Genomic DNA, 22,233 nt, shown 5'->3' with positions numbered 1-22,233 from the left:
ATGGTGCCGTATGCACATATTTATACTCGTCCGATTTTAGGTAAATGGTGCACCAAACTCCCAATATTTGTACGATTCTGACAACATTTTGCACAGCGTACTGAAGTAAGTCCAGTTTGACGTATGTGACGTTTTGTTGAAATCGGTTCAGATTTAGATATAGCTCCCATATATAGTTTGTCCGATTTTAGGTAAATGGTGCTCTAACTCCCAATATTTGTCCGATTAAGACTAAATTTTGCCCAGTTTGATATCTATGATGATTTGTTGAAATCGGTACAGATTTAGATATCGCTCACATACATAATTGTTCTGGCCTATTGACATGAACATTTTTATAGATTTCAGAATGGCACGTGTATGTTTTTTTATTGGTTTCAATATCTATGTAGATCGCAAGTTATTTCGCCCGATTCCAGTTCAATGGTCTTCCATAGATGACATGTCTCTAATATCTACGGGATATTACCAGTTCTTGTGGCGAAGGGTATCATATAGTCGGCTCCATCCGACCTTTTGTCCAAGTCCCTCAAAAACGTTGGTTGAGGCATGATAACAGTTTTATTTTGTGGTCAGAAACTTACCTATACATTCGACCGAAAATAATGGAATTTTTATCAAACTTCGTAGGTATTATTATCAAACCTCGTACGTAGTAATGTTTGAAGAGGATGAACGATTTATTGATGTAATTTTGATATTGTGAATGGGAGGGGAGCTGTAATACTGACCAAACTTAAAGAATCGTTGCTTAATGTCGGTATTTTACACCTATTAGCAAATCGTAAAATGTGATAAATTTCTCACATACCCACACACACACACTGAATGTATATAATATCATACCACACACTACCACATTCTTGACATTTTTTACATATGATAAATAATTTATTCTTAAAATGGAAGGGTTTACAAACTTCTATAAGAAAATTTGTCATAAATTGTAATAAATTAAATTAAAATATAAAATTCCATAAATACGATTACACATTTCTAACTCAATTCTGGTGCATAACACAAGAACGACAAGAGGCGTTTTAATTACAAATAATAAATAGTTCTTACATTACAAGATTAATGTGTCAGACAATAAATTAGTTACTGTTTACTAAATTTAAGTTTTTAATAAATAAATGTAATAAATAATAATTATAAATATTAGGCTATTTGTCATATGGTCGCGAAAAATATGCGCTGACAATTTGATGAATATGAAGTAGTAGCGGAGATGCTGACAATCAAATTTTGATGTTGAGTCTCATGTCAATTAATGCTCAATGCCTGCAACTAAAGCGAAATTAATTACCAGTATTTCTTAAATGTTATCGTGTTTTTAGCTTACGTTTAGATAGTGATTGCATCTCCTTTAAAGTCCTACAACAACTATTGACCTACAATCTTACAACTTCTACGCCCTGTGGTGCAAAGAATGTTTCGGCTGCGATTTTAAGCTTTTCGTTGACCAATTTGGCTATTTTAGGTGTACGGCGCCAAACAAATTCTCTGGTACGGTCATGGTTGTCTTTGCTTTCCACTTCAACCTAAAAATTAAATAGAAATTTATTTAATTGTTTTCCATAATATTTTTTTACTGGGAAATATCGCACAACTGGGTTGCAAGTGAATATTAAAGGGATTTTTATGTCATCCACATAAAGAATGGGGGTACAGTAGACCACGGATATAAAAACATATTACATAGGAAAAACACGGATATATGAAAATGTTTCACCCATAAATGAAAACAGTTTGTTATATAAAATACATTCATATAAGAAAAACCCGTTTATAAGAACAAATTTCTCGATTTTTATACCCTTCACCACTCTGTGGTACAGGGTATTATGTCTTTGTCCATATGTTTGTAGCAGGCAAAAGGAAACGAGATAGACTCATGGTTCCTTTTGAGAATATGCATAGAATCACTTTCTGAGTCGATTTATGCATGCCCGTCTGTAGATGTTAAATTGTAAACAAAGTACAGGTCGCATTTATAATCCGATTTAGATGAAATTTGGCACAAGTCTCTTATTTGGCGCAAGGACGAACCCTATTGATAACCCCTATTAGGAAAAATCGGTTCAGATTAAGATATAGCTCCCATATATATATATATATATATATATATATATATATATATAAAGATATATTCGTCCGATTTAAGGTAAATGGGGCACCAAAGTCCCTCTATATCTTTCGATTTGCATGAAATTTGGCACAGAGTACTGAATTAGGTCCAGAATGATGTGTGCCAAGTTTCGAGAAAATCGGTTCAGATTTAGATATAGCTCCCATATATATATATATATATATATATATATATATATATATTCGTCCGATTTAAGGTAAATGGGGCACCAAAGTCCCTCTATATCTTTCGATTTGCATGAAATTTGCCACAGAGTACTGAATTAGGTCCAGAATGATGTGTGCCAAGTTTCGAGAAAATCGGTTCAGATTTAGATATAGCTCCCATATATAGCTTCGTCCGATTTGAGGTAAATGGGGCACCAAAGTCGCTCTGTATCTTTCGATTGGCATAAAATTTAGCACAAAGTACTGAATTAGGTCCAGAATGATGTGTGACAAGTTTCGAGAAAATCGGTTCAGATTTAGATATAGCTCCCATATATATTTTCGTCCGATTTATGGTAAATGGGGCACCAAATTCCTCGATATTTTTCGATTTGCATGAAATTTGGCACAGAGTACTGCATTAGGTCCAGAATGATGTGTGACAAGTTTCGAGAAAATCGGTTCAGATTTAGATATAGCTCCCATATATATATTCGTCCGATTTATGGTAAATGGGGTACCAAATTCCTCGATATTTTTCGATTTGCATGAAATTTGGCACAGAGTACTGCATTAGGTCCAAAATGATGTGTGTTAAGTTTCGAGAAAATCGGTTCAGATTTATATATAGCTCCCATATATAGTTTCGTCCGATTTAAGGTAAATGGGGCACCAAAGTCCCTCTATATCTTTCGATTTGCATGAAATTTGGCACAGAGTACGGAATTAGGTCCAGAATGATGTGTGCGAAGTTTCGAGAAAATCGGTTCAGATTTAGATATAGCTCCAATATATATTTTCGTCCGATTTAATGTAAATTGTACACTAAAGAACCAAAGATTGGCCAAACAAAGTGGTGAAGGGTATCATATAGTCGGCCCAGTCCGACTTTACTACTTTCCGTACTGGTTTTAGATGTTCTTATATCCGTGGTCTACTGTATATTAATTTTGTGCATCCCAAAAATACTCCCTTTGATGGCGGTGTCCAGTCCCTGGCTTGACACATACATTTAGTTGGTCAAAATCTTCAAAAGACTCTGGGGATTTTTTTTACAGCTACCGCATCATTAGTTTTTGAATTAAAACTTATATATTTATTATTTACATAATCTACTCACCTGTTTCGGTTGTTGCACCTTAATGGACATTAATGTGGCACGATCATTGACGACACTAAATTTAATGCGTCCGATCATTTCATTGGTGCGAGCCGTAGCACTCTTAACATTCTCAACACCACCACGTTTGAATGATTTCTCGACACGTAATATGAGTGGACCCAAAGTGAACTTTGCCTTAATGGTTGAATTGCGTCCTTCCGGATCGGTCACCACTTTCACATTGCCGACACGCTTCAATGATGCCAATCCCGATAGACTGCCTTCGGCCTTTTGGAAATCACCGCTGCCATCCTTACCACCATGTTGTGGTGACTTGTCATTTTTATTTGTGATTGTGGATTTCAGTTTTAGCTTGTTACTTGTTCCCTTGCTGCCCGATGCTGGTCCCGCTGCCGCAGCTGAATTGCCATTATGGACTTTTTTGTTCGAATTTTGTTTGTGAGCCTTTGTTGTGGCTTTCTTTTGATTTCCCGATTTGACAACGTTGTTGGCATGTACTGTGCGCGTTTCCGGTCTCAATTCTGTGCCGACGACTTTCTTTTCGCCTGATGTTGATGCGACTGCTGCTGTTGTATCACTGTTTTGCTCCTCCTGACCAGATACATTATTTTCAATTTGTTCCGTGGCTTTTAGGGTTTGTTGGTGTGCCTGCAATTGCTCCAATTGTTGTTGCAACTTGGCTTTTTCAGTCTCTTGATTGTCCTTGGGCAAATTGTCGATGCTGTCTGTATTTGCACTGCTGCTACGTGGTTCCGATTTTGTATTTTTTCTATGATTGCAAAATAAAAAAAACGAAAATGAAAATAATAACAACAAAAGAAATAACAGCCGACTAGAATGTAGATAAAAAATCAATTGGATGTATCACTTTATAAAGTTATGCTGTGTGCTTGTCGCCTGGCCCACTAGTGGTTGCAATAGTGTGGGCTTATTGTCCTAACTTTGCGATGTTACTTTAGGCAGTACATTGCAAAAAAGTGACAGATTCTTAACTGATACTAAGAGGCATACTGTTTTTTTTTTTATTACAAAAACGATGAATGTACGACCAATATGTATGTTCTATTTACACGAAAACCTGAAGGGCAAGCCAACTGAATCTGGAATTTCGTCCGACACGAAATTTCGCATTGGTATTAGAATTTTGTGGGCCAACATTGCACATGAGTTCTAATATATATATATATATATATATATACATATAAATTACGTGTATGTTCGTGATCGCTAAACTCAAAAACTACTGCACGGATTTTGACCACATTGTATGTGCAAGCTCTATGGGGCATGAGGAGTGTTTCTGTGTAGTTTGAAGTTCATCCGACAGATGGCGCAATATTTAGTGTTTTTTGTGTTTTTGTACCGTAACTCAAGAACTACTGCACGGATTTTTTACCAAACTTTATGTATATGCTCTATGGGAGGTGAGGAGTGTTTCGGTTTAATTTTAAGATCGTTTGACAGATGGCACGCTATATAGTTTCTTTGCGTTTTGCCCGATTAGATTTTGGGTGCTTAATCGACGTTAAGTATTCCGACACCAATCCATACATAACCTGTTTTCGTGAAAAGCGCGTGGGAGTCAAACGAAAAAAATGATTACACAAATGATGTAAACAATGTATAGCAACTCATCGATTGAGAACGGCGGGACCGATTTGACTAAAAATTTCTTTCTGTTAGCTGTAATAGAATAATATATATATATATATCTATATATATATAAAATAGAAAAAAATTTGTTTGTTTGTTTGTATGTTACCGATAGACGCAAAAACCGCTGAACAGATCTTAATGAGATTTACACTGTATGTCGGGGCATGCCCTGAAAGTAACATAGGCTATACAAACTTCTAAAATTCCGCGTGGATGCAGAGTTATAGCATCAATAGTAAACATACCTCAAAATTTCTGAACATGTAATATGCGTATATCTTAAGAACCGTTACATGTACCACCTTTAAAATTTGTCTGAATGACGTAGGTGTTAATACACATCATCCATACAAACTTGAGCGTGGAACGATTGGGGGAAAATGCACTCTCCGTTGCACTTAAATAATTTACATGAAGGAAATAAAAAATGTTTCGCTTCTAGACTCAAAACCCGTTAAACCGATTTTACTGAGATTTTCACCGCATGTCGTACCGTCCCAGGGAAATAACATAGGCTATACATACTTGAAAAATTCCGCGTGGATATAGAGTTAAAGCATCGAAAGTAATCGTACATCTGAAATAATATTACATTTTTATGCTTATATATTAAGAAGGGTTATAGATTCCAACTTCAAAATTTGTCTGAGTAAGTTGGTGACAAATACGCATCATCCATATAAAAATTGGCGTGACACAATGGGGGGAATTTATAGCATCAACAGTAATCATACCTCTGAACTAATATATAGTTTCTATGCATATCTTAAATAAATTGGTTCATAAACGTGTGTATTATAGTCTGATAATTACACATCCAATCTTAAATGACCAGGATTTAAAAAATGAATTCAAATCGAGAATTTTCGACTAATAATTTTTGGTCATATTATGTCATTATCAGCAATAATAATAACCATCAGTTAAATAATTCCGTTAACGTCTGCTGATTTTCATCTCTTCATTATCATCATATAATGGATAAAAATTTGTGTAAAATGAAAAAATATTGGCATTATATTTTTTTTTTTTCATTTTGTCAGTTTGAAAAAAAAAACATTTCATTTTTAGATTTTGTTTTGTTTTTAGGTTTCAAAAATTTTACATCTATTTGAGAAAACGCGTATTAATTGTATAAAAGTATGTATCAACAGTATAAGTGAGATATACAAATGCAAAAAGGCGGATTTTGGATAAAAAGTTATACGATTCAAAAATCTCTGGTGGATTATCATCACAGTTGACTTGAAATGATTATGAGTAACTTAATTGTCACACCATCTTCGGAATTGATCTAAGTTTCTTAAAAATACTATGGAATTACATGGTAAGTCCAATTATAAATCTAGGTTCAGTAAAAATATAAAGTTGTGATGTATTCTTTTTGAAGCCCTTTTTTGGCAATAAAACAAAGATATAAAATTTCAAGCTAGCAAGGATTATGCAGCAAGGATCTTTGTGATATTAATCGCAGCGAGAAAGGGATCCAAACCATATTATAGGCAAACTACTGAAAATACAGAAATAAAAGTAGGTGGTAATGGGAATGAAGGGTACTGCAGTAGGTTTTGCAGAAGGGTAAATTCCATCAAATGGTAGGTTCTTTAAAAAAAAACATTGCATTTACGTGGACTACCCTATGTTAATACTTAAGTAGGGGCAGCGAAGCGCCACGGGTTCAGCTAGTATATATATATATATATGTATATGCGGTGGTGTCTGGATAAAGTTAACTAATTTTTGCAAGTTCTGTTCATAGTGTTGTTATTATGTTCACTTAATGAGTTGGTGAATTTTAGAACCAAATTTTCGCTATCACCCGTTTTTGTTATAAAATTTTTTATATGTACAAAATATCATTTTTTTAAGTGCAGCGATTACTATATGTATACACTTGTATGTATTTTTGTCTGTTTTTTGTTTTCTTTTTTTAACTTACAACTTCTTAATTGATGTATTGGTGGCTTGTGGCTTTGCGGTCTTTGTTTTATGTGTGATTTGTTGCTCCTTGTTCCGGTTGGGAATGCCGCTTTTCGTCGATGACGCGCCACCACCATTTGGTGTATTGTGAATGGCGGCCGAACGACCAGTCAATTGCACGACAAATGGGTCATAGTTATCGGATACAATACGATTGATACGAGCGAATATGGCATCGACGAATTGATTATTACGTTCCTGGAAGGCGTCACCGGACATATCAATGATATTGTTTTTCAATTCACCTGAACATGTTGGTATCGCGTGTTCGATGTGATGTATCAAATGAAAATACACACAAAATGTGACCATAAAATAGAACAGAGAATTTGATTAGTCAGAAATTTGCATATTAAAAATTGTTTGATGTTGTTTTTTTATGAGTGATGGATATGTGTTATGAGCATGGTACAATAATACAATGTTGTAGCTAGTTTCCAATTTTATTTATATTGTTGTTGAGGAATTTTTTCATTGTTTTTTTTTATTTTTTTAATATTATTTTTTAATGAATTTCAATTTATTTGAGATATAAATTGTTGAAATGTTATATATATATATATATATATATTGTTATTATTATTCTTTTGAAGTCAATACAAATTTCAAAAATAGCATTAAAAACATGAATGGAGTAGTGACATATAAGAATTTATTTTCTCTTTTTCTTTTTTTTTCAGATTAAAAACAAATATTTTTAATATAGAAAACAACATGGATATTTGGTATTTTTTTTATATTTTCAAAACATATTTTACGGATTATTATTGTACCATGTGTAAGTGTGTATATGGTCGATAAGGATGTTGATATATATTTATATAAACAAATAAAGTATATTCATATATATATAAATAAACCGTATATTATATATACTAATAAATAAATACGCGTGTGTGATAATAAACTCTTAATAAAATATCAATGAATACATAATTTCTTATTATATGTTTTTTTTTTGCATCAAATACATGATAATAAATACTAATTAATTCCATTGTTCGATGTAATATTTATAGTACAATGTAAAACTAAGCACTGTCAATGAATAAAATTTAAAAAAAAAACATGCATATATACTTATAATTTCAGCTTTTGTTCTCTAACCTAGGACTGTAATTGTGAATTTATTAGCAAACAAACTGAATCACGAAGTGATTGTTTCAAATTTTCATTAATCACTATATATTTAAATATAGTTCCCATATACAATTTCGACTGATTTTAAGTAAATGTTAAAAATCCAATGATGTGATAGTCCGATTATTATGCATAAACTATTTGCAAATGCGGGTACAGTTATAGAGGTCTTCAACCCAAGATGGTTGAATCTACAACCGACATATTTGACTAAAATTGGGAAAACTCCAGGAATCTCAAGAAATAATGTTAGGTCTTATTGTAGACAATACTATAAATAAATAAAAAAACAAAGGAAAGTTCAAAAGTCGGAGATACACTTTGCCACATTGTGTACATACAAGAGATGCTATATACCAGGGACGTACGCAGGGGGGGGGCCCGGGCCCCCCCTGCACAGTAAATTTTTCACAGTAAATTTATGTTTGCAACAGCGAATTTTTTCATTTTGTACTGCCGGACGAAAATGTATACGGAAGCTATACCTAAATCTGAACACATTTCAACAAAACTTCATGGATGTCAACCTGTAGTAATTTCAACACGATATGCACAATTTTGTCTCAATCGGAAAACATTAACAGAATGTGCTCCATTGACATAAAATCCGACGAAACTATTTATGGGAGCTATATCGAAATCCGAAGCAATTCCAATTCAGTACTCGGTGCAACTGACTTCAACTGAATTTCGTTTACATCAATCTAGACCAAATTCAATACGCTGTGCTAAATGTTGTCTGAATCGAATCTAAATGAATATTGGGTGTTTGGTGCATCATTTACCAAAAATCAGACAAAACTATATATGAGAGCTATATGTAAATCTGGACGGATTCCTACAAAACTTCGCATACATCAATATGGACTTAACTCAGTACGCTGAGCAACATTTTGTGCCAATCGTCCTAAATTGGTCTATTTGATGCTCTATTTCCATAAAATTGGACTAAACTATATATGGGAGCTATGTCTAAATCTGAACCGATTCCAACAAAACCTCGCATAAAACAATCTGGAACTAATTTGTCTATTCGATGCTCTATTTACATAAAATCGGACTAAGTTATATATGGAAGCTATATATAAATGAGAACCGATTCCAATTGAATTTCGCATACATCAATCTAGACCAAATTCAATACGCTGTGCAAAATGTTGTCTCAATCCGACTAAAAGGGGGTGTTTGCTGCATCATTTACCAAAAATCGGACGAAACTGTATATGGAAGCCATATATAAACCTGAATAGGGTTCGTCCTTGCGCCAAATAAATGTGCTGTGCGACCTGTACTTTGTTTACAATTTAACGTGGACGGACATGCATAAATCGACTCATAAATTTATTCTATGCTTTTAATATATATATAATATATATGAGCTTTTAATTACAATAATAAAAAACATAAGATACCCTACACAACTACCACGGAACTCTTACTTTCTTTCGAGCCTGGGCAATCTTTCGTGAATTTTACACCCTCTTGACCGATTAGAGATCAACAGCACCTCTTCCTTATACTGACATATTTTCCGAATATTCCCAATATTTATTACAGCCCTGCTATTACTTATCGAGATTCCCTTCACCGTGGGTTGTGATGTGATGTACGGCTTGTGGTCTATAGATCGACTCGAAAAAACAAAAAAATTAAGTTTTGGGTCCACTTTATCCCAAATTTTTTATGTGATCATCACTGAAAATTATAGGCGGTTGTGCTTGACTATAACTGGAACCTCATGGAAAATTTCAAAGCGATCAGCGCATTATTTCTGCTCTCCATTATTAATGGATTACTAATTAATATCTGAATACGTAAGCACCTATAAATATTTAAGTCTAACTCCCACACCCGAGTACATACGATAATATAATTGGTATTAATTTAAAGGCAAACCACTACTCTTGGATATACTGTCTACTTCTTGGGTCTACAGCCTTCCGAAATATATATATATATATATATATATACGCCATAGAATACAAATTGTGTCATTTTTTACACAAAAGTCAGGATCCATTTGACCCGCTAAATAATGACTATAAAACAGGCATGTTGTGGAGAAGTAAAGATTTGTGTTACCCAACAACAACTCGAAATGAAAAATTATTGTTATATACTGCAATACCATACATCGCATCCTGATCAAGAATATAAATAATTTATGTGTACTTCGATGAATATTTCGATGTGTTGGAATCTCATTGTTTATAGACATATAGCTTGTGCTACAGACTTCATATAGCGGTACCACCAAATAATCGGTATTTTGAGGAGTTCAGAAATTTTTTTCAACCGAATATCACATTGTGTAGACAATCTTCGTACGAAACATTATCAATATTGTTTAGTATTACGGATTTCAACAATAATTACGGTCCGTTATTCACAATTTAGGCTATGTTAAAAAATTTCATATCACTTGTATATGAAAAATTTCTTCATTAGACCGTCGTATTTAAAACGATATATGGCACCTGTATTAAGGGAGTAGAGTGGAACATGTGTATAAAATTCTCAAATTACTGCAATTTAGTGTAAAAAGTTATATGAGTTTTTACTTAAAGGGAGGCCAATATTGATTACTTAGCTAGAAATTAGCGAATATTTTAGTTTTGTATCTCAACACTTTTCTTCAAGAGGTGCCTAAATGCTGGCCGATATATAGCATTCTAGAGTAATTTATCACGATATCCTTAGAAGGCGGAATGATTACAATAGATGACTAATTCGTCTTAGAATTCCAAACTTTGTAGCAAAATCCTTTAGATCGAATAGACATGGCATCTTTAGAGGACCATTGAAATGGATCGGAAGTTAAATACGTGATTTTGTCTCAATCGGAGCAATATTGGGAGTTCGGTTCCCCATTTACAAAAAATCGGACGAAACTATATATGGGAGCTATATCCAAATCACCACACTGTGGTATAGGTACCCCTAAAAAAAGAGATTATTACCATATACGAATTGAAAAAAAACCGCTAAAGAACCCCAAAATACAGAAAATTGGGCGGACTACCCGAAAAATTAACCTATATTTATAATTTTTGGTGGAGAAGTTCGCTACCCACCAAGAACCCAATGTACCGAATTTCAGCGAATTCGGTAAAAAACGCACTCAAGAACCCCAAAATATCAACAAATGGGGGGTATACTTAAATGGGGGCTACCCGAAGAAATTGACCTATATTTATAATTTTTAGTGGAGAAGTTTGGTACATAATAAGAGCCCATGGTACCAAACTTCAGCGATTTCGATTGAAAAACGACCTTAAGAACCCTAGGTACCGAAAATTGGTGGGGACCCTTATATGGGTGCTATGCATAAACGTGGAAAGTTTAGGAAACAGTTCAGCCGTCGCTTGATGCTGACACAATAAATCGGCTATATATTCAAAAGTTGTTTTATAGAGACATTCTTGAATTAGTGTAGATTCGAATCAAATTAAAAATTAAATTTTTTGAAACTGGAAATGGGTGGGGTCCCCCAGTGGTGTACGGTGTCGTAAACGTGGCAATTTTCGACTTTGGTACGTTCCTTAATGGCTTTTCTTTAAATATTGCAAATACATTTTTAAGTAATTCGTCCCCAAAGGTTTAGTTTTTCTGAAATTTCCATGGAATTTTGTAGAAGTTTTCAAAGCCATAAAATGTTAACCCCTGCCTGTAGATTTGCTTATTTATTGTCTCTTTTTCTACCGAATAACTAAAATATAAATTACGTCAATCTAATGGGTACTTATTTCGTTTGTTTGCTTGTTCCAAATTCAATGATAATCGGAGCATAAATTTTCTGTTACTGTTCACAAATGCCTAACCATAAATCTGAGTAAATCTCATGTTACCAAAAAAAGAAAAAGAAAAGAATCAAATACTAGTGATGGATTATATTAATTTTTACACAACACAAAAAAAGGGAAAGACGACAATAGAACTAGTTGTTGGAAACATGAAAAATGCGAAAAGGAAAAAAGGAAACGATTGAACCATAACCCCAAACATACTTACTTACAGAAGCCCACACATGTAGCTGTGGGAGTTAAATATGTGCATGTTAGTGGTACAGAGAGAAAATAGGCGTAACTTGCGGGGGGAGAACATGAAAAAAGTGTGCAAAGGAAACATTGGATAAAGCAGGTGATTAGGAAAGGCAACAACTCAGCCATTTCGAATGGCATCAATGTAGGTGATAAACGGTTAACAGCATTTAAGTGTTTGACAGAACAAAACCAACACGACAAAAAAATGAGGATATATATGTATGAATATTGAAAGTGTTAGGAGAAGTAAGGAAAGAGAAAATGTTATTACTACTGTTTTTTAGATGGGGGTGAGGGAGAACAAACAAACGCTTGAAAAATGCCTTTTAGCCAATTTTGCTACTTTTGTTTGTTGTTGTCTTCATGAAGGGCGGAAGGGCGTTTTAGTTGAATGCAATGGACAAGTTACGCCTTCTGGTCCTTTTCAAATAAAAACATATAGAGTAGTTCACCAATTTATTAAAGTTAAAATAAAACACAAATTTATTTATTTTTCTGTTTTCAAAATTATTTTCATTTAATTTTTCAAATGTTTGTTTTATATATCTCTGGGAGAGTTTGCTTTTTGTTTGTCTAACATAAAAACACTTTTCAAAGGGGGGATTTTACATAAAAGAGAACAAGTTAAAACATTTTTAAATTAGAATAAATAAATATTGAAAAAAAATTATGAAATTGTAGTATTTTTTTTATTTTTCAATTTTGTGTCTTGTGTTTTGTGAGAAAGGGGGAAAAGTGTGTTTTAAGTGTTTTATGGTGTTTTGTATTTGGGAAAGAAGACAATGTGTGGAATTGTTCCGGTCAATTATAATTTAATACAAAATTTCAAATTTATTTATGTGTCGTAAGAAAGTTAGGTTATGTCAAATAAAAGTTATTTTTATTTGTGAATTGCCTCATAGGAAGCGTATTCAATTTTTGAAAAATGTTGTTTTATATTCATTTTTTTAATTTAAAAGAGATTTTTTCTAATTTCATAAATTGAATTTAGCTTCAAAGACAACTTCATTTTTTTAAATATGTCTTAGCATGAGATTTTGATAATTTGCATTATTTTTTAGATATATAATCTAGTTGACACAACCTTACTTTTTGTAAAACAAAATAAAAAGCCATTTTTTGTAGTAAACCAATATTATCTCCACCTCATTGGAAGTCAATAAAAAGGTCACGACGGAATTTTCCAATTTGGTGTTTAAAAAAAGTATTTTTCAAGCGTTGGACCGGACATAGTTTGGATCCACGAATAAGGAGTTTTAGTGTTTCAATTCTCTACCCTTTTAAATGCATACAATTATTAATATGTTTCTTTTTTTTAATTTTTACGGATAGAGAATAAAGATAGGCAGGAGGATAGACAGGCGAGACAGACAGATAGACAGAATGAAAGAAAAGACAGTTTAGTGTTGTTGTAGATTTTTTTGTGGTGTAATTGTGATCAATAAATAAATAAATAAATTACATTACAAATCAAAAATAAAATAAATAAATAAATAATTTAAAAATACATTTAACTAATAACTAAAGAGAAAGGAAGGATAGATTGTAGGTAATGTGCATTGTTAAGATAGTTGTGATGTTGCTACGATACATTAGATTTACATTACTTTACGTTACGTTACTATAAGCTACGTTACGTTACATTGAAATAAACTAACTAACACTGAATATCCTTAAGAAAAAATTTAGGGATATTTAATGTTCTTAGCCATTTTCATATAGTAGTTGTTGTTGTTTTTATGTAATAACATTAATAGAAATACATTTATGTTTTTTTCTCTTCTCTTCATCCTCATCGTCGGGTTTTTTTTGTACATGAACATGAAGGTGTATGAAACGAAATTGCATGACATATTATATAAAATGTTTTTTTTTTTTGTTTTTCTTTTCAACAAGTTGTGCTTTTAAAAGTAAAAAAGTGCAAATAGTGGTGAAAAAAATTTGAACTACGTTTTCTTTGTTTTTGTTGTTGCATCGGTGCAAATTCGTTAAAATTAAAGATTTGTGTGTGTGTGTGTGTGAGTGCTGTTACAGACAAGAAGTGCGAAATTCTCCTTACGCTAAGTGGGCCAAGGATGGACGCGTATGCATGTGTGCGAAAGAGGACAAGCCTGTTGTTGATTTTACACTTTTCCTCTCAAAGGAAAGAATCTTGAGAATGGACCCAATCTTTTTTTCTGTCATTTTCTTTTGCTATTTTGCTGACAAGACAAAAATGGACTAATTTAAGAGATAAAACAAACTGGCAAAATGGACATTGACCCAACAACTACACATAGATGGTGATAAACAGACAAATTTAGTCTGCTTATCATCAGTGTAGAAATAAAAAGCAAAAAAAAAAAACACTTTGCTCTATTCTGTTTTCTTGTCATCTGTTTGTCTGCCAGTCTTTATGGTAAAAAAAAAACAGACAAACTCGCACACACATTTCGTAATGAGCATGACAATGTTAGTTAGATGTTGGAAAAGGGTTAAAACACATATACACACACACGGAAAATCTTAAAAGAAAATCAAACATAAATGCTTGGAGGCTTATAGATCGTTCAGAATGGTCCTTAATTGAGGTCGCTTGTGTCATTTATGCATTGGCCTTGTTTAATTGTTGTTGTTGTTTTTTTTTAATATTTTTTTGGGAGGAGCGAGAAGTTAATGAGCTATGGTAAACACAATGGCCTTCATCTCTTTCTTAAGCTTTCAATGATTTTTTACTCTTCAAAGCACTTGTTGATTTTTTGCTGGTGGTATGTTTCTTAGCTGTTGTTGTTGTTTGGGACTCACGTGCTTCACGACGGGCCTCGATCACATCATCACCAATAATATCATCGTCATCATCATCCTCCTCCTCGTCATCGGCTTCATCATCATCACCAGTTAGGGCACCTGTAATTTCATCGACTCCATCATCAAGTTCATCTTCTTCATCATCATCATCTTCATCATCATCGTCATCGGCATCCTGATCAATGTTCGTTGCCTTCACCGGTTTGGCACTTACAGCGGCCGTTGGGGTCTTATTAATGCCCACAGCCTCAGCCGGTGTCAGATTTGAACTTAGATCAGAAGCGATGTGATTCTGATTTTGATTCTTGTTATTGTTATTCTTTAAATTATTTAATTTGTTATTAGTGGTACTACTTGATGGTTTCTGTATGGAGTTGGTTGCGGTAGATGTTGTTGTTGTTGTTGGTGTGTTTTTCAGAGTGTCAAATGGGCTGTTTGTAATGAGCTGTTGTTGTACTTGTTGGATTTGTTGTTTTGTGTTTAGATGAATCTGTTCTGAGCTAGTGAGACTATCAACTTGACTACCACTATTGTCGCTGGCAATGATATTGGCATCAAGGTCGCTGCCACTAGCACCGTTGACATTACCAATTACACTACCACTACTAATACTATTACTACTACTACTACTGCTAATACCACTACTACTGATACTATCTACAATAATGTTAGAATTTTCATCATAAAAAACATCTAGTTCACCTTCGTTCTGGTTACTGCTGCCGGCAGGAGCAATATCAGCATTGGAGGCATTGGCATCGCTCAATGTATCGGCAGAGTTGCCACTTTCGGCGGGTAGATCAACACCATCGGAAATACCGGCATTGGCTGGGGCAGCAGCAGCGGAGGCAGCTGGAGCTAAGTCTTCGATGGGTGCGGCGGGTTGGGCAGCAATGGTGTTTTGTACACTTGAGGCGGTATCTTCATCATCGTCGTCATCTTCTTCTTCGTCATCTGAAAAATGGTGAGACAAAATAAGAAGTTTGTTAATTATCGATTGCAAAATATATATATACGCTGAGGAAATTTTGTTCCAAAAAGGATGATTTTGTTTCATATAGAAGCATCTGCCCTGAAGCCCATGTTCGGGGGACAGCTCAGGAATGCTTACAATCGCCCGAAAAGAAAGATCCAAAGGTTGGCTATATGGTACCCTTTGTCTTCTTGGGTTTTTGGTATCATATAGAAGCATCTGTCCTGAAGCCCATGTTCTGGGGAAAGCTCGGGAATGCTTGCAATCGCCCGTAAAGAAAGAACGAAAGATTGAATATATAATACCCTACACCCCATTGGGGTTTTGGTATTTGCAATTAGGGTTTGGAATTCACTGGAAACCATATAAAAAATATGGACACTATATTTAACTACGTATTATTTTTTAACCAATCAGTATTTTTGATAAAGATGTTTCTTAACTGAGTCGTTTATTTTGAAACTAGTTTAAGTCCATATTCGGTTCTAATACAAGTCTTTGATTTTTAGAAATGTTTACAAAACTTATTACGTTATATATTCCATCATATTTAAGGGCACAAAGCCACAAACAAAATTAATACCACTCAACCACATTTTTGAAAGAAATCAAACCCAAACCTTTAAATATCTCAATATATGAAAAAATGGACAAAATCTACTTTCAAAATAAACAATTCAACTGCTAAGCCAATTTAGTTTCGAAAACTTTTGCCAGAAAATTTAAGGCACCGTCATGGGAGGACTGCCCCTAAATGTAGCTGATCTTTGAACTTGACTTGTTTTCAAGAAAAAAAGACGTCTATCTGATTGCGTCAGAAGAGAGCATAACTACAAGATAGGAACGGGTTTTCAGAGAGGGCTTTGGAAAGTGAGACTAACATCGTGGATCTCAATGGAAATGTTTCGAATTGGAATTTTTGTATAGGGCCGGTAATGATAATATTAATATATCCTCCTTACTACAGTGGAGGGTATAAAAATAGATAGATCTATTTTGCTATCTTCTGCATGGTACATACAAAGGAACAAAGACATAATAGTATGTACGATAGGCAGAATTAACTGTCAAGTTAAGCAAATTTTCCAATGATTTTTAAATTAAAATGAATAAATTTCTTATGAAGGTTATGTTACAAAGTACTGTTATTTTTTACATTTTCCTTTCGACTTTCAAACTTACCTCCCAAAATGTCATCGAACAAACGATCCAAATAATCATCATCGTCATCATCTTCTTCATCATCGTCATCGGATGAGGCAGCAGGAGCAGCTTGTCCTTGTGGTGTATCGTCTTCCTCTTCATCATCATCCTCTTCGTCATCGTCATCTTCGTCGTCTGAAAACCCCGAAATAAAGAGAACTGTTATTCATGCATGTTCAGAACAACATGAAAAAAAGAAGACAAAACAAAAAACGTCATAATGATACATGTCACACACACACATTCGTAACAAGGACACTTTGTGTCCTTGTCAGTAATAGGAGCAAACCGAATTAAAACTTACTTCCACCAGCCAGAAACGTAGAGAAATTATGAGAGAAGAGACAACAGAGAGAAAACAAATCAAATTAAACTAATTAAAATCTACGGAATCTAAAATGCACTACATAGAAAGTTATAATGGAAAAATAATAGAGAAACAAAATTTGAATAGTAGAAGTACTACCATTTTAAGACCTAACAGAGATGAACAGAAACTTCATGCACCAATGAGATATAACCAAAAACGGAAATAGAGAAAGTAAATATGTAGAACTGGTTTGAATTTGGATCATACGAGTTGGGCAACCGCAATCCTAAAACAGTTCGATCATTTTTTAGGGTGCACTGCAAAAGGAACTATGTATGGCATGAAATTAGTTACATAGTTCATTGTCGTTCAATTAGTATTCTCATTCGATCAATTCTGTCATTCGTGCTTCTTCGTATTACTCAAGCAGCGGGATCAGTTTGTATTGGAATAAAATAGTCTGGTATTGATCAACCAGTGGGTTCAGGATTGTATTGGAATTTATTTATCTGTGCACAACTATTTCAAATTGAATGGTGTACGACGTTCAATTTTGTTAACAGAGAGATACAACTAATGCCACAAGAACTGATGTAACTATGTGAACTTATGGAACTAATTGAACGAAAAGATCTAGATGAAGAAGAGTAAAAGTTAATTGGAGCAGTTGATCGAAAGAACTGAAACGACCTATTTAAGCCATTCACTTAGGTCCACAGACAATTTTAGTTCCACATTTCAATTAATTCGATCAGTTCTGTGGTTTCTGCTTCTTCATATTGCTCAACCAGTGGGTTCAGGTTTGTATTGAAATTTATTTTTCTGCCCCCATCAATTTTAAATTGAATTGAGATACAACTAATGTCACATGAACTGACGTAACTGTGTGAACTTATGGAACTAATTGAATGAGCAGGTCTAGATGAACAAGAGCAAAAATTAACGATTGGAGCAAAAATCTCAAACATTTTGTGCATATTCCTGTGGCGATTTTAAATAGGGTATATGCCTGCATGTGCTCTCTTCTCTCCTCTTTACATGGTGGCTATGATAAAACATATCTACAATTTTCTTTAAAGACGTTATTCGGCCTCAAAATGCCCAGAATGGCAAATTATTGCATTTTCTGTTAGAAAATCTGTTACTAAAACAATTAAAAATCTTCTGCAAATATGGTTTTAACCGTCCAAGAACCCCAAAATATTAAATCCAGAATATATTTAATATTCACTCCTCCTTTCCCATTTTAATGGACTTAAGACCAAATTGTTCTGTAATAAAAAAATGCTGATTGGTATTCTCAAGTGCCATTATAGAAAATCGCATTAATTTTAATTTGTCTCCCTCTCTTTCGCCAGCCCCACTTTATATTGATTAGTATCCTCAAGCAGCATCATAGAAAATCGCATTGCTTTTCGTCTCTCTCTCCCGGTTCCCACATATAATCCGAAGACACACTATCCTTCATTTTTAAGAGTATCACGCATAGTTATTTCAAATATAAATGATAATGAAATCCAATGATATTTGAATTAAAAATCATTAGGCTAAATAATTTAATTATTCTCTTCACTGCAAACGGAGACAATAGCTGGTGGAGTTGCTACTCCTTCCATGGTTGTGTTATGTACATATGAAGGGGTATGGAAACTTGCACAAAGAATCGTCATTAAAGAAACTTCACTAAATTTGAAATCGGTGGGAGTTCCCTAAGTTAAGTTTATGTGACAACAACGAAAATACGTCACTACTGCAATAATGATTGCATTATTTCAAGATTATCACATATACGTACACATACATGTTTATGCCCAAAATTTCGGGTGACATGCATCCTTAAATCGCTTATCCATTGAAGAGTGGTATATTAGTATAATTTGAAATATAGAAGAAGAAGAGAGACAGTAGAAGAAAAATCTCAACATTTTTGCAACAATATACTTAATTTAGGAACAGACAAGTACAGAAGTGCAGTCAACAACAGCAACAAGAGTATTTAATAGCTACTTAAATAGGAAAACAGAATTAATATTAACCAAAGATTAACATTGCCTTTAAACCAAAAAAGTACTTGTGTGTGTGTGTGCTTTTTCATTTTGCTGGGTTCAACCAGAGTGTGTGTGTGTGTGTATGTATGTAAACGGGGAATTTTAATTTCAAAACATACCATCATCATCATCTATCAGATCACCCAAATCTGTGTCATCATCATCGTCATCCTCATCGTCATCATCTTCATCAACAGCTGGAGCAGCTGCTACAGCACCACTTGTGGCCTGTTGACGGGCAACGGCACGTTCTTGACGTTCGACTAGTTTGACGGGTGAGGCATAGGTTTGTTGCAGCAACAATACGCTGAGTACACAAAGCAAAAGTACGAATTTCATTTTGAGGTTTCTGCAAATGGAAGAAAGCAAGGAAAAAAGGGTTAAGTAAATATCTATGTTAAAGTTTGAATATATTTATATACAACTTTTATTTTCATTCAATTAAGTTGTATTGATTGATGATGACCAACAGTAACAACAACATACTGGCGGATGTAAATATAGAACAACAAATAATTTATAAGAAAAAAATAATCAAAACAAACTTTTTTGTTTGTACACTGCAAAACTAACATGTTGACTGAAAACCAAATAATCTAAAAAAAAACGTTTGAAATCTCTTAATTTTTATTGGAACACAACACAAGTGATTTCAGGATGGAACAAAAATTATTTTGTTTTATTTACCCATTATAATTTTAAAAAGGATGAACTATATGAGTCGTTTTTTTTTTGCAAGTGGTTTGAGTCAATTTTTATACCCTACACAACTATGTTGTCAGGGTATTATAGCTTTGTGCAGCCCCAAATGTTTGTAACGCCGCGAAATATTGGTCCTAGACCCACCTTTAAGTATGCCGATCGTCATATCTCGACTAGCTGAGTCGATCTAGACATGTGTGTCCGTCCGTCTGTCCATTATAATTTGTAAACACGATACAGGCCACAGTTATGGACCAATCTTCACGAAATTTTGCATGTAGGATGGGTTCTGGCCAATGAAGACCCCTATTGTTTTTGGAAAAAATCGGTTAATAATTGGGGGATGAAATGGACCAAAAACTTTATTTTTGTCGGTTTTTCTGGTCGCTCCAGAGGCCGCAATTATGGCCCAAACACCGCGAATTTTTGCATGGAGAAGGGGATCGGGCCAGAGAATAAGCATGCATGTTTTTATAAAGATCGGTCAATATTTAGCGGGTCAAATGGACCCTGACTTTTGTGTGAAAAATGACAAAATTTGTATTCTATGGCATATATATTTACTCCTGGAGGATGTAGACCCGAGGAGTTGATAGCATATCCATGAGGAGTGGTTGGGCTTTAAGTGGGAGTTACAGTCAAATATTTACAGGTGCTTACGTATTCAGATATTATAGAGGGGGAAATATCGCGCTGATGGCTTTGAAATTTTTCATGAAGTTCCAGTTATGGTCAAGAACAACGCCTACAATTTTCGGTGATGATCAGATTAAAATTTTGGGATGAAATGGACCGAAAACTTAATTTTTTGTGTGTTTTCGAGTCGAATATAGTCCGAAAATCACAACACAACCCACCGTTAAGGTAATCTGGACAAGTAATTAGAAGGACTGTACTGAATATTCGAAAAAAGTAAGGAAGAGGTGTTGTTGACCTCTAATCGGACAAGAGGGGGCAAATGTCACGAAATATTACTCAGATTCGGAATAAACATCCTCAGAAAGTTAGAGTTCGTGGTAGTTGTGTAGGGTATCGTATGGTCGGCCCCGTCCGACTATACTGCTCCGCTCACTGGTTTTACTTACATTGACATACTTAAATATTTGTGTTTGAGACGGAAATGCGTAAATCGACATAGAATTTTATTCTGGTCAAGAGTATATATATTGTGTGGGGTCTCCAGTGAATATTTATACGTTTTACAAACGGAATGACAAATTTAATATACACTCCAAAAATGTGGAGGTATAATTTTATAGGGTGCTATTTCAAAACATTGATCTATATTCAAATATTTTTGAAGAACAAAATGTTTCAACCTCAAACGACCTGGAATGTCAAATTACAATCCCTTCGGTGGGAAAAGACCTATGACAAAATATTAAGCTATATTGAAAAATTTGTGCAAACACATTTTTTTTATATTCAAAGATTCCGAAATGCCAAATTACAGGCACTACGTTGGGAAAATGCAGATACGATTTTCAGAATATGAGGTGGTCTTATCAAAACATGAGTCTATCTTAATAATTTTTGTTATAAACATAGCCTCCAAGAACCCAGCTGAGGAAATGCGGATAAAATATTTAGAATATCGAAATTGTGTCGGGATCTGTTTATGAGGCCTATTTCAAAACGTGGACATATTTTATACCAGAAATGGCAAATTACATACCCTGTGGCTAAGATTTTCAGAATGCCGAAAATACAACGGTCGATTACAATTTGTCTACAAACACATTATTGATGTACCCGAAAAGCCAAATTATAGGCACTTCGTTGAAAATGTGTCGAGATCTTTATATGGGGGATATGCCAAAATATGGCACTTTATTAATTTTTTTTTCTTCAAACTTATTTTTGTCCCTTCCAGAAGTAATTCGTTTTACATTTCCTTGTAAATTGGCAATAATCTCGTAACCACAAAATAACTCAGTGTAGAAAAAATCCACACTAGATTATTCACACTT

General features: G+C 34.0%; 1 protein-coding gene across 1 annotated transcript; it reads right to left on the bottom strand.

The window, feature by feature from the left end:
• Window positions 1-1,394: 1,394 nt before the first annotated feature.
• Window positions 1,395-19,906, bottom strand: LOC133331690 (serine/threonine-protein kinase pakF). Its single transcript, XM_061540069.1, has 6 exons — window positions 19,681-19,906; window positions 17,183-17,362; window positions 15,025-15,981; window positions 7,017-7,302; window positions 3,419-4,190; window positions 1,395-1,544 (listed from the first exon to the last, which is right to left on the bottom strand). Exons 1-6 carry the CDS (start codon window positions 19,898-19,900, stop codon window positions 1,395-1,397), a joined length of 2,565 nt encoding a protein of 854 aa, XP_061396053.1. The 5' UTR covers window positions 19,901-19,906.
• Window positions 19,907-22,233: the final 2,327 nt, after the last annotated feature.

This window comes from Musca vetustissima, unplaced genomic scaffold, assembly GCF_032173495.1.
Source record: "Musca vetustissima isolate MV318-11 ecotype Yass unplaced genomic scaffold, APGP_CSIRO_Mvet_v1 utg33471, whole genome shotgun sequence".
NCBI classification, from domain to species: domain Eukaryota; kingdom Metazoa; phylum Arthropoda; class Insecta; order Diptera; family Muscidae; genus Musca; species Musca vetustissima.
Note: the sequence above shows the minus strand (reverse complement) of the source record. Positions and strands in the feature narration are given on the sequence as shown.